The sequence below is a fragment of the Chinchilla lanigera genome, unplaced genomic scaffold (genome assembly GCF_000276665.1).
Source record: "Chinchilla lanigera isolate Chin_1 unplaced genomic scaffold, ChiLan1.0 scaffold00085, whole genome shotgun sequence".
Lineage (NCBI taxonomy): Eukaryota > Metazoa > Chordata > Mammalia > Rodentia > Chinchillidae > Chinchilla > Chinchilla lanigera.
In genome coordinates this window covers 1,758,885-1,772,342 of record NW_004955486.1, presented here as the reverse complement: position 1 = coordinate 1,772,342, position 13,458 = coordinate 1,758,885, and the positions used below count along the sequence as shown (strand labels likewise).

General features: G+C 47.0%; 1 protein-coding gene across 6 annotated transcripts in view; it reads left to right on the top strand.

Moving 5' to 3' along the window:
* The first annotated feature begins 235 nt into the window (after positions 1–235).
* Positions 236–13,458, top strand: part of Vps13d (vacuolar protein sorting 13 homolog D (S. cerevisiae)) — a 256,478-nt gene continuing 243,255 nt past the window's right edge. For 5 of the 6 annotated variants that reach the window (XM_005403951.2, XM_005403955.2, XM_005403954.2 and 2 more), the window contains exons 1-2: positions 236–343; positions 4,387–4,559. In XM_005403951.2, the coding sequence (XP_005404008.1) occupies positions 4,463–4,559 (97 nt within the window). In that variant the 5' untranslated portion in view covers positions 236–343; positions 4,387–4,462. Of the gene's footprint in view, positions 344–406; positions 870–4,386; positions 4,560–13,458 lie in introns of those variants that run through there. The other variant, XM_013504224.1, reaches the window with a different exon arrangement.

The window sequence follows — 13,458 nt, the reverse complement described above, 5'->3', positions numbered from 1 at the left end:
GGTCCACTGCACCTTCTGGTGGATGGAGAAGGAGGAACCTTGGCTTCCAGTACTATGTGAACCACGGTCACCTGTGGGCCTGCTCTCCTTGGGACTTGATTTCCCTACCTGTAAGACCCGCCGGTAACCGCTGAAGCCCGCCAGACCAGTAGCCAACAGCTCCGCAGGCGCCTGAGCGGGCGCCAGGGGGCGCCTCCTCGATGGCTCGGCGCTCGGCTGCCCAGGCGCCTGCGCGTCTTCGCTCGATTGGTCGGGTCGAGCACCGGCGGCCTGCGCCATTGAGGAGCGGCGGAGAGGAAACGCCGCGCAGTGCCGGGCTGGGCGGGCGCCGCGACGGCGACAGGTAGGGCCGCGGGGCCGCTCCGCCTCCGCCCGGGACTTGGGACCGTCCGCGTCGTGCGGAGTCGAGCCGCTCGGACCCGGCGCCCTCCCGCCGTCCCGCGGCCCGGCGCCCTGGGATCAGGGGGCGCCGGTTCGTGTCGCCCGCCCAGCCCTGTTCTTAGGGTGCGGGCTCCGCTTCACCCCGGGAGCGGGGGTGCCGGCCAGCTCTGCGGGTGTCGTACCCACCTGCTTTGCCAGGCTCGCTGGGGTCCCTTCTGGGGCGGGGCCCGGGCCTCCGAGCCGTCTCTACTCCTTGATCGCGGGGGTCACGCCCTGCAGAGCCCCCCTCCAGGCGGGGCACCCCCGGAGCCATCGTGCGAGGCGCGGGTCTCGGCTGAGGGCGGCTCGGGCTTCCAGGGCGCAGGCGGCGGCGGGGACCGGGGAGCTTTTCCAGCAGCTCCTGCAGGGCCACCTGCCGGACACCGCCCCCGTGCGTCCCGTCCCGGAGCTCCCTGGACCTGGCAGCGCTCGGCCGCGGCCGCCTCCGGGTAGGGGGACGGACGCTCCGGTCCGCTTGCAAGCCCTTCCTATTCCCGGGTCTGGCCGCCTCTCCGGGGAGGGGCCTGGCTCAAGGTCATAGCCGGCTGTCTGCCCGCCGGTGGACCGAGCCCGGATTCCCAGTGTCACCTGCTGTCTGGGTGGAGGAAGCCAGGTGGCGGTAGTGCCAGGCAGCTGCCGAGAAGCGCTGGTGGACGCGAGTATTAATCGCTCCAGGATTCCGGCCAGTCTGGCGGCCCTGCCTGAAACTGGATTCCTTAGGGGAATCCTTAAAGTGGCCTCAAGCTGAACCTCGAAGCTCTGCAGAGCTAATGGAGGTTTTCGGCAGTTTACTGGGCAGGGCGTCTTACAGCACCACTCATCCCTGCCCTCTTAATCTGTGCTTTGCGTTCTTCCACCTTCAGGGTAAGCAGGGTAGGGCCTGGCCTTGTTTACAAAATGATAGTGGTTTCTTTTACTGAGGAAGCGTTTGTCGTTGACAGTCCAGGGAGTGTTGGCATTTATGGCCAAAATTAATGACAGTAATAACAAATGCAGAGTACTCCGGCCCCTCGTGGTGGTGCATGCCTGTAATCCTTGCTGCCTGGGAGGCTGAGGCAAGAGGATTCCAAGTTCCAGGCTAGCCTGCGCATCATAGCAAGATTCTGCCTCGGTATAAAAAGTAAGGGCCAGGCCGGGTGTGGTGGCGCACACCTATAATCTCAGTATTCGGGAGGCTGAGGCAGGAGGATCGTTGTCTGTTTGAGACCAGCCTGGGCTACAAAATGAGCTCAAGCCCAGCCTGAACTGCATAGCTAGACCCTGTCTCAAAAAGACCAAAAAAAAAAAAAAAAAAAAAAAAAAAAAAAAAGACTAGAAAAGGGCTGGAGTTGTAGGCCAGTGGTAGAGTGCCTGTCTAACATGCCCAAGGCCCTAGGTTCAGCCCCGCTTTCCCCCAAAGTACTCTGACTTTGGCTTCTTGTGTATTTGGAGCTCACATAGTAAGACTGTGCTAGTCAGTTTCACACTGTTTTCACAGGTTTGCCTGTTTAAAACTTCAACAGAGAAATTTTTCTTGTACTCAGACTGTTAAGTGTTTTTAATTTAATTAATTTATTTTTGAGACAGGGTCCTACTCTGTTGTTCATGCTGGTTTTGAATTCGCCATGTATCTCCAGGCTGGCCTTGATCTAGAGGTCATCCTTGTGCCTCAGAACACATTTAAATGTTTGTGTCTCAGCCTCCCAACTGCGTGGGATTACAGGTGTGCCACCATGCCTGGTTTAAATATTTTTTTATTTTAAAAAAATTGGTAAGACACTTGTGGTGGTGCACACTTGTAATGCCAGCACTTGGGAGGCCGAGGCAGAGGGATCATGAGTTTGAGGATCATGAGTTTGAGGCCAGCCTGGGCTACATAGTGAGACCCTCTCAGAAAAAGTCTTTTTTAAACCTCTCCTTTAAGCAAATATCCAGTAATCCCTAGGAGAGTCCTAGTTTTATGTAGGTGTAGCTTTTTTTTTTTGTCTTTCTGAGATAAGGTCTTGCTGTGCAGTTCAGGCTGGCCTTGAACTCACTTTATAGCCCAGGCTGGTCTCCAATTTGCAGCAATCCTCCTGCCTCAGCCTCCCGAGTGCTGGGATTATATGCAGGAGCCACCACGCCCAGCAACAAGTGTTGTTGGCAAATAGAAATTAATCTTATCTGGAAATGTAAGATACTACTGACAAATAAAAGTCAGTCTTTTTTTTTTTTTTTGAGACAGATCTTGCTTTGAAGTACAGGCTGGCCTTGAACTCACTATGTAGCCCAGGCTGGGCACAAACTCCTAGGGATCCTCCTACCTCAGCTTCCTGAGTGCTTCGATTGCAGGTGTGTGCCACCACACCTGGCTAAAAGTCAATTTTTACTAGAGGTTGACTAACTAGAGGTTTTACTAGAGGTTTACTAACTTTTCTTTTTGGTACCGGGAATTGAACTCAGGGCCTTGCACTTGCCAAGCAGGCACTGTGCCACTGAGCTACATCCCCGGCAGTTGAGTTAACTTTCACAGGGGCCTGTGTTTGAGCCTTCCCTGGGAGACAGCTGTTCCCTTGGGATGAGCGTGTCTCCTGGCGCTAAGATGAATCATTAGAGGTGGGGCGCAGTGCTTGGAAAGGATCCTGAAAGTAGGATGGTTCCAAGTGGGATATATGCCACAGGAAACTGGAGTGTCTGGCTCAGTAGCTGATGACGACATAGGTGGCACAGAGCAAGATTTATGGCCCACAGTTCTAATTGGAATCTGCTACCTGAGCGACCTGAGAACACATTTAAATGTTTGTGTCTCAGTTTCTCTCATGTGAACTTTTTGTAGTACTAAGAATCATCTATATATATTATTTTTGCAGTACTGAACACCAGTTAATAGATAGTAGTAATTCAGTACTGAATATAAGCTCTAATCAGTGGACTTTTTTTGGTTTTGTTTCATTTTTTTTTTTTGTTTTTGGAGACATGGTTTTGCTCTGTAGCCCAGACTGGTGTTGAATTTGCAGTGATCCTCCTGCCTCAGCCTCTCGAGTACTGAGATTACAAGCGTGCATTACCATAGGTGGTTTTAATCAGTGGATTTCTGGTGTTTGTTACTATTGGCTAAGATCATTGTATCAGCATGGTCTGTGAACAGGTACCAGCCATGCAGCTCCAGGATATTTAAAGCACTCCCTTCTGCCTGCAATTTATATTATTTTATGAATGATCATCATGAATAAATTGACAAAATTTAATTAGAGCTGCATTAATGAGGCTTATTGGGGAATATGACTTTCATTTTACACTCTCTTGGGGTATTTTGGCCTTAATCTGGGTAAGGGTTTCTCAGCATTGGCCCTGTTAATGTCTGGGCTGGATAATTATTTGCTGTGGGGAGCTATCTTGTGCACTGTGGGATGTTTAGGACCTTCCGTGGTCTCTACTCAAAAGAAATCAGAAGCAGCCACCAAAATCATGATACTCAAAAGTGTCTTCAGCTGTTTGACAGATCTCACTCATATGGGAGCCTCTGATCAGGGTGGTCTAATCCCAAGGTGAGCACAGGGGACAATTATGGTGAAAAGCTACACGATTTCAAATTGCAGGTTTTTAGAAAATTTATAAATGACATTCCTTGCAGATGCATCACAATGTAGTTGTATTGGTTTAGCCCTCCATTTCCCAATAAGGTATTCTTAATTAGTTGATTGATTCATTCATTAATTTTTTGGAGACAGAGTCTTGCTGTATAGTCCAGGCTGGGCTTCAACTCACTGTGTAGCCCAGGCTGGCCTGAAACTCTTGGCAATCCTCCTGCCTCAGCCTCCCAAGTGCTGGGATCACAAGTAGGAGCTGCCATGTCTGGTCAAATGAGTCGTTTTAGCAGTGCTTCTTACCCTTGCTCCTTTAACCCTGTCCTTTGTATTCATCCGTTGTCAGGCAGGTAGGGTAATAAATTACCTTAGAAAAGCATCCATTTTTGTGTGTGTTGATTTTCATTATTTTCTTTCATAGATTCTTTTGTGACCATGAGAGAGAGACATAAAGAATGATCCATGATTTTTAAGCACCTTTTCCTAAGGAACTAGTCATGTTGGAAGGTCTTGTCGCCTGGGTTCTCAATACCTATTTAGGGAAATATGTCAATAACCTGAACACCGATCAGCTCTCAGTTGCTCTGCTCAAAGGTGAGTACGTGTATTTCCCTTTTGGAGAATAGAGCATTGCAGATGGCATTTCTATTATTTGTTTTTTGTTCTGTTGAAGATAATAAAATCTGATGCTCATGTTGTATGATGTTCTCCCATAGGACCGTGATGGTTATTATGGAGTAACAGTACGTAGCCGTATTGCTTTCGATTTTAGGGCATTAGTAAATATTCAGAATAAACCAGACTATACTGCTGGTGTCTCTGCTTTACCTCAGTTAAGTTTTTAGCTTTATGAAGTTTTATGGAGGCAGCTGCTTTTGACTTTGGTTTCAAATACAGTTTTGTTGCTGTGTCTTACACACACACACATATCTAAAAGCTGTGTGAACATAATAAAAGAGGGCAGTGTACTGCACAGAGTTGCTGTAAGGATGAAGTGAAATAACACTTAACCTGCTGGCATATCATAGACCCTCAGTTTAAGTTTAAGAATCATTACTGTGATATGAGAAGCCAAGGCGTCAGTAATTTAAATAATAAAATAAAAGATGAGAGAAAAAACAGGGAGACAGAACTGTGGAGATGGGAGGAAGGGGACAGGAGAGGAAGTCGAAAGGGTGAAGATGCGACACGCGTATGTACCAATACCCCGTAGGAATGTCCTCGTTATGTATTTCAAACATGCTAATAAACAAATACAGTATATTTGAAATTAACAATTTAGCTGGTAATTTTAATTTAATTTAATTTTTTAATTTTAAAAATAAAAGGAGGGAAACATTAACAGACAGACAACATTTTACAACATAGCAAAAGAACAGTACAGACAATACGGAGTTACAAACAAAGTGGTAGGGAATTAACAATGCTTGTTGTATTACATATTGATATCTTCAAAGTGGCTTCTCATGAAAACAGATATAGAAATGCAATATGACCAACCAAAGACTCATTGACAGTTTCTTTCTGCATTAGCTGGTAATTTTTAAAGGCGATGAAACAAAGCCCAAGTTACTCCAAGTGGGTTATTCTGTGACATTTTTATTATAAATGTGAGACAATATGTCAACTCTGAGGTGGTGTGTTTTTGTTTGAGAAGTGCAGATTTTATTTCACACATCAAATACTGAATATGAATAATGTTTCTTTTTAATAAATGTTAACCATTTCTTTCAAACTAAAATGTAACTGAAGAAAATAAAGTTGCATCTGTGCTATAATTTAGTTGTCTAAAGTATACCTAGTGGCAGGTGTGGTGGTGCATGCCTGTAATCCCAGCACTTGGGAGGCTGAGGCAGGAGGATCTTGGTGAGTTCAAGACCAGCCTGGGCTACAAAGTGAGCTCAAGGCCAGCCTGAACTGCATAGCGAGACCCTGTCTCAAAAAGACACACACACACACACATACACACACACACACACACACACACACACACAAATAAAAATATAAAGTATACCTAGCTTTTGCAGGATGTCTTGGTTTTATTAAAATTCACTTACCAGTTATTGTAATATTATTATTAATTTTTAGGATTTTTTTTGAGACAAGGTCTTGATTTTCAATTCAGGCTGGCCTTGAACTCACTGTGTAGCCCAGGCTGGCCAGGAACTCATGGTGATCCTCCTGCCTCAGCCTCCCAAGTGCTGGGATTACAGTCATGAACCACCATGCCTGGCTGTAATATTATTATTGTAACTATAATGTTATTATGCATTATTGTAACAGGCCAAAATTTGGGTTTAAGTCCTTTCTTTGAAGATACATTTGTGTCATTTAAAAGGATCAGTATTTTTCTTTGTTTTGTAATACATATTTCCTTGTTTATATTTGTACTGGCCTGATCATTAGGAATACACATGGACATATATTCAGTAAAAGACAGTTCTCACTTAAAAAATCTATTATTGTAAGGTATTTGGCAGAATTTTGAGGTCTTATCTTCCTTAGTAGGAAAGTGCCTAAAGCTTGAGATTTTTATCATTTGCTGATCTATAATCAGCAAAAGTGGTCCCTGATTTGGTGTGGGGATTAGAAGGCAGCTTTTCCTCCTTTAATAAATTCTCTTTACCCTGCTCAGAGTGGAAGCCATTAACATATCAGAGGAAAAAGATAAAGGCAGTCTGTAAATGCACAAGCCAGAGTGGAAGGGGACTTGCAGTAATAACTGAACCGAGCCCCTGGGAGTGCGGCTCAGCGGCTCAGAGCTCAGCGGATCAGGGCGAGTTAGAGACCGCAGTGATGGCAGGTGTTTGCGTAGTCTGAGAACGGGGCCGCGGTGGCTCACCTGTCCCCGGGATCACTGCTTTCCCAGGGCTGCTATCGCTTCTAGTGCAGTCAGCCCATGCAGTCCAGCGCAGTCCAGTGTGATGAGGGTGGCAGCCAGGGGAGCTGTCACTGACACGCCTTCCCACTGGTTTTTATTGGAAACAGAAGTGGATTCTTCCCTGTGCTGCTTTCCTTCCTGTCCTTTAGCTGCTAAATGGAAAGCAGATGTGAGGAGGGTTGGCCGGGTGTGGTGGCACACACTTGTAATCCCCTACTCTGGGGGCAGAGATAGGAGATCACAAATTTGAGCCCTGATGGGGCAACTTAGTGACTTCGTAAGGGCTGGTCTCACGCAGAACAGAACACAGCAGAGCAGAACAGCACAGCACAGCACAAAAGGAGGCTGGGCATATAGCTCAGTGTGAAGGCCCTAAGTTCAACTCCCAGTACGATATGCACACAGACCCAAAAAAGAGAAGAGCCAGGTGTGGTGGCGCATGCCTGTAACCTCAGCACTTGGGAGGCTGAGGCAGGAACATTATTGTGAACTGGGATTATAGGCATGTGCCACCACCCTGGGCTTATATCTTGTACCAACTGTGCACATCAATCTGGTGCTTTGTACTGCTTTTTTTTTGTACTGGGAATCGAACTCAGGACCTTGGGCTTGCCAGGCAAATGCTTGTGCTGCTGGGCTGTATTCCTGGCCTATACTGCTTTTCTATTATTATTTCCTTTTAAAAAAATACTATTCTCTATGGCTTTTAAAGAATCTTTGGAATTTGAAAAATGTCTCTGTGCAGAGTAGAAAACTGTCTCTCTGCAGAGTAGAAAATGGTTTTTCCTTCCTAACTGGAGTTCGTATGGTACTGCATACTTACAGATCCAAAGCACAGCACAGGGGTTGGCCTGGAAGGTCTTGCGAGCATCTCAGTGTATGAGAGAATGGCTTTGTAAAGAGGTTGACACTAGCCAGGTGTGGTGGTGCATGCGTGTAATCCCAGCACTCTGGAGGCCGAGGCAGGTGAATTGCAGGGAGTTCGAGGCCAGCCTGGGCTAAATAGTGCGTTCAAAGCCAGCCTGAATTAGAGGGAGACCCTGTGTCAATAAACCAAGAAGAAAACAGGTTAACGGTAGTTGTTGGTGGGAGTAGTCAGCTTTTTGTAAGCGCCTGTAGGACACAATACCAACACCCACAGCCTGAAGGAGGAGAGGTTTACTTTGGCTTATAGTTTCAGGTGTGTCATTCCATGGTTTGCTGACTCGAAGACAGAAACATGCTGGTGGAACGGCTGTCCTTACCAGCTGTCTCATGGGATTCTGAGGAGCAGAACTTACTTCACGGTGGCCCAGAAGCAGAGAGGGGAGCAGCACCAGAGAGGAAAGGGGTCAGGGACCCAAAAGTGTGCTGTACTAATCTAGGCATGTCACCAGATATGGTGGTGCACACCTGTGATCCCAGCACTTGGGAGGCTGAGACAGGAGGATTGCCATAAGTTTGAGGCTAGCTTAGGCTACAAAGTGAGTTCAGGACCAGCCTGGAACTTCACATGGTGAAACCCTGTCTCAAAAAGACCAAAAAAGAAAGGGCATATCCTCCAAGGTCTCGCTATGTAGTTCAGGCCGGCCTTGAACTCCCTATGTAGCCCAGGAGGCTGAAGCAGGTGAATTGCAGTGAGTTCAAGGCCAGCCTGGGCTAAATAGTGAGTTCAAAGCCAGCCTGAATTAGAGGGAGACACTTTGTCAAAAAACCGAAAAGAAAAAAGCAAACAGGTTAACAGCTGATCCTTCTGCCTCAGCTTCCCGAGTCTACTACCATGCTAGGCTCACAATGTGGGTTTGAGTCCCACTTCCTCTGTTTGCCAGTTATGTGGTCAAAGCCTGTAATTCTGCATACTTCAGTCTCCTTTTCTGTGGAGATAACTGGAGATAACTGTTAACTGGCTCCCAGGATCCTGAGGTCCCAGACAAATGAATGTGGGCAGAGAGCTTAGAGCCCTCAGCACACACTGGGTGTCCGGTTGATGTTAGTCATTACTGTCATCATTCATTCTCATGGCCATCAGCGCAGATTGGCGGGTGGGTTGGACTTCAAGGGTAGATTGTGCAGACACGCTAAAAGTAATAAAAATGCGAAGAGTAGGTGAGGGACAGAGACAGTGCTTGTGTTAAGATTTCACTCCTTCAGTCATTCAGCAAACATTTCCTGAGCACCTTCCGTGAGCAAGGCTCTGGGAAGTGGACTGATGCAGACAGCGGAGGCAGGAGGTCACAGAGCTCAGGCTTAGGCTCTGGTACTGGGCTTGCCTGTCTGTGACTATGGGCACGTACCAAAGTCTGCTCTTCACCTAGTCTTCCTCCTGCTGCCTGAGGCTAGGCACATCTCTTGTGAGCTCTAGTGCCTGCATTTAGTAGCTCCATGATTTCTTTTTTCATTTTTTTTGAGAAGGGATATGTAGTTCAGGCTGGCCTTGAATTCACTATGTAGCCCAAGCTGATCCTCCTGCCTCAGCCTCCTGAGTACTGGGATTACAGGTATGCACCACCATCCCTGGCTGCAGCTCCATGATTTCTAAGCAAAAATTGTTGGTCCTTTAAGCCTCATTTTTATCTCAAAAACTGAGAAACTAATATGAGTTGACCATTTCTGTTCTGAGATGTTCCAGAATCTGAAATGGCCTGAAATCTGACACATTTTAGTGCAGATAGGGTGCTGCAAAAATTTCTGATTTCAGAGCATTTTGGATTTTGGATTTTTGATCAGGCTTGCTTAACCTGTGAAGTCCATGCAGACATGCCATGATCCAAAACTCCGAAGTCTGGAACGCTTCTGGTCCCATGCATCTTGAAGACGTTTCCCACTTAAGTTGTAGAACTTCTTGCATTGCTGTGAAGATAAAATGAAGTAATGCCGTGGCCAGGGCCGTGGCTCAGTGGCAGTGCATTTGGCTGCCGTGTGTGTGTGTGTGTGTGTGTGTGTGTGTGTGTGTGTGTGTGTGTGTGTGTGTGTGTGTGTGGCCCTGGGTTCAAGCCACAGCACCAGTAAGGAGCAGAGGAGACTGCAGATTAAGTGCTTGGTGAATCGGAAGATCTTAACTTCACGATAGGTGCTATTGCTGTTAATTTGTCTCCACCTCTATAGTCCCTGTTCTCAGCTGGTGAGCTGTGAGGGATGCAATGTGGACAGCAACAAGAGGCCGGCTCTTTTGAATTGTCCTGGAGATAGGGGCTTAAGGCAGCAGGCGCGCAGGAGGCGAACAGGTTCCCGCTGTCTGTGGCATGCTGGGAGAGCTGCTGTGGAAGGAGATTTTGAGTGGGCTGAACAGGATTCTGCTGGGTGGCAGAGGATGAGTCACTGCTCCCAGGGAGAACGAAGTCTGGGAGCTGGAAACTTGCAGGTCGCATCTGGAATGGTTTGGGTCAGAAGCTAGCGGCTGCCAGTGCTGTGGCAAAGGCCTGTCTGTGGATTTGTAACCCAGAACTTCAGTCCTTGCCTTCCTCTTTTTTGACACTGGGGACTGAATCCAGTGCCTTCACATGGAGCTACATCTCTAGCTCTTTTTTTTTGTTTGTTTTTTTCCGGTACTGGGAATCGAACTCATGACCTTGCACTTGCCAGGCAGGCGCTGTGCCGCTGAGCTAAATCCCCAGACAGGTGCTTGCTAAATTGCCCAGGTGGGACTAGGACCTGTGCTCCTCCAGCTGCAGCCTCTCTCAGTGCTGCAGCCAGTCTCCCTTTCCTTTTCTCCCCGCTAAGCACTGGACCTCAGGCTGGTCCTTTACATAACCTGGAACAGAGGGAAGAGAATCCAGTAGTCTAGAGACTGCTGAAAAATGACTTAACATCAGTTTCAGGGAATAGATTTTTTGCTAACCGGAGATGAGGAATTTTGAGATGAGGCACTTGTGAATAAGCCTAAAAAACTGTCTGCCTGGAAGGAAATGAACAACATTACAGTTTTTATTATTCACCTACTTGGGGTGCTCTGCTGCCTGGCTCCTGGAGGGTCCTTTCCCAGCAGGGCAGGTGGTGGGTACCTATTTGAGTGGGTGGGGCTAGGAAGCCTTCGTGGCTGTGGTGTTTTGCCTGATTCCTTTGCTCTTGCTTTGCTGTAGGCTGCTGTTTCTTCTCCAGTCTTTCCTTTCTACAACTGTATCTTTTTCTGTTGTTTGTTTTTTGAGACGAATCTCACTATGTAGGACAGGGTGGCCTTGAACTCAGTATGTATCCCAGGCTGTCCTTGAACTCATGGTAATCTTTTGCCTCAGCCTACCAAGTGCTAGGATGACAGGTGTGTGCCACCACGCGTGACATTTTCTGAAACTTTCCTTCTGCTATCTGTGCTTCAGCTTCTTTAATTTTCATTGTGTGAGCTGTTTATGATTCCTTCTATTTCCCTATGGCTCTCCAGAAGCCAGAGAAACCCAGGCAGAGAAACCTTGCCTTTGTGATGGATTTGCCGCTTGAGAAATAAGGCAGTTCCAAATGAGAACGATGCTTTTCCAAAGAAAAAGAAACAGGCTGGGTGTATCGGTCAGTGGTAGAGTGCTTGTCTGACCTGCAGGGGCCTGGGTTGCAGAAGAAACCGTGTACTTGTTCCTGTGTAGTCAGCTTCACCTGGGGAAACTATTACCTGGTAGTTTTCTCTTTATGATATTTTCTCCCCAAATGTGGAAATAAGCTTGTTTTGTAAAGATTATTAGTTTTTCTTTTGGCTAATCTTAATGTATGTGGGACCCTATGTAGACATATATGCCTGGAAAAATAAGAATAAAATAAGTAAAATAGGAAAGGGAACTAGGGAGGGGGAGGGGAAAGGAAGGAAGGGAAAAGAAAAATGAGAAAAGAAGGAAACAAAGCTTTTGTAAGTAAGGAGGGGAAGAGGGGTTGAAGGGAGGGTAGGGGAATGAGACAAAATAGAATCGAGTTATATCATGTACAGGTACAAATTCCCTATAATGAATGTGATCATTATGTATACCTAAAATGTACCAATAAACTTAATTAATTAAAAAATAAAATAGAGTGCATTTGCTTTGAATTTTCCAAATTGCTAGATTTGAATTCTTTATTTTATTTTATTTTATTTTATTTTATTTTATTTTATTCTATTTTATTTTATTTTACTTTATTGTCTTTTTGGGACAGGGTCTCATTATGAAGTTCAGGCTGGCCTTGAGCTGACTTTGTAGCTCAGGCTGGTCTCAAACTTGCAAGGACCCTCCTGCCTCAGCCTTCTGAGTGCAGGGATTACAGATGTGTGCCACCACACTAAGCTTGAATTCTTTTTTAGAAGCCAATAATTTAATAGTTATTTAAAGGGAGAAATGCCAAGTTACCTGTATTATTTGTCTTTCGGAGTGAAAGCCTTGTCTATCTTATTCCAGGCCTTCTCCTAGTTGGTAGCTTCCTGTATTTCCTGTTTCTGGAAATGTTTATCTCAGACAGATTTAAGTGGCTTGGACAGGGGCTGGGGACTTAGCTCAGCGGCAAAAGCGCCTGCCTGGCAAGCGCAAGGTCATGAGTTCGGTTCCCGGTACCAGAGAAGAACCACACAAAAAAACCAAAAAAAAACAAAAAAAAAAAGTGGCTTGGACATTCTTGTGCAAATTGTTTAGTAAAGTGGTGGCCCTCCCTCCAGCAGCTGGGGCCGGGGACCCTGCCTTTCGCATGGTGATCCCAGCACAGTGTGCAGGCCAGAGCAGGGCTCAGGGTGCACGGGGCCTGAGTGTGAAGGGCTTGTGTAGCTGGCAGAGGGTGTTGGTCAGCTTTCCATTACTGTGACAGCCTACCCGAGAGAAGCAACTTGAAAGGAGGATGGGTTTACTTTGGCTCATAGTTCCAGAGGTTTCAGTCCATGGTTGCTGGGCCCTTGCCCCGGTGCCTGTTGGCGGAGGCCTGTTCATCTCCTGGCAGCTGGGAAGCAAAGCTTGGAAGGGCCCCTGGTTCTGGTGCTCCATGAAGGCAGGAGCACCCCGGTGACCTGAATTCCTCTAGCTAGGCCCCACCACTTGAGGGTTCTGCCCCTCAGTAATGCTGTGGACTGGCAATCTGAGCCTTTGACTCATGGGCCTGTGGGGCACATTTCACATCCGGCTGCAGCAGAGAGAGAACTTGCTGCCCCTTCTGTGCACTTCTGGTTCACACCATTGTATGAGCTCCGTGTGAAAAGGGTACCGGTGGTGTCTTCTCCCTTCCTTTGCTTCCTGCCATTGATTACACCTGCGAGTGGACGTGTGGAAGACAACAGGGAGAGGCGGTCTCTCCAGAAGAAAGAGCAGAGTTCCTTTCGAAGACCAGTTTTATTTAAGTCATGGGTAGTTGAACGTTCCATGAACTATACTCATTTTGAGGAGGGGTGGTGATGAGGGTGGAAGAATTTGTTAAAAATGGCAGATTCTGGTGTTTCAGTCCAGGGCTTCTGATTTGGGGATGGGCCTGGGAGCCTGCATCCCAGTGAATCCGATGCTGACTTTCCTGTGAGGCAGAATAGCTTAAGCTCTGGGTCTGCGTACTGACCTGTGGGCTGTAGTTGAGCTCACCAAGATGGTTTTTACCTCTTTTTTTTTTTTTTTTTGTCTTTTTGAGACAGGCTCTTGCTATGCAGATCAGACTGGCCTTGAGCTCATTTTGTAGCCCAGGCTGGTCTCAAACTCGCAACAATCCTCC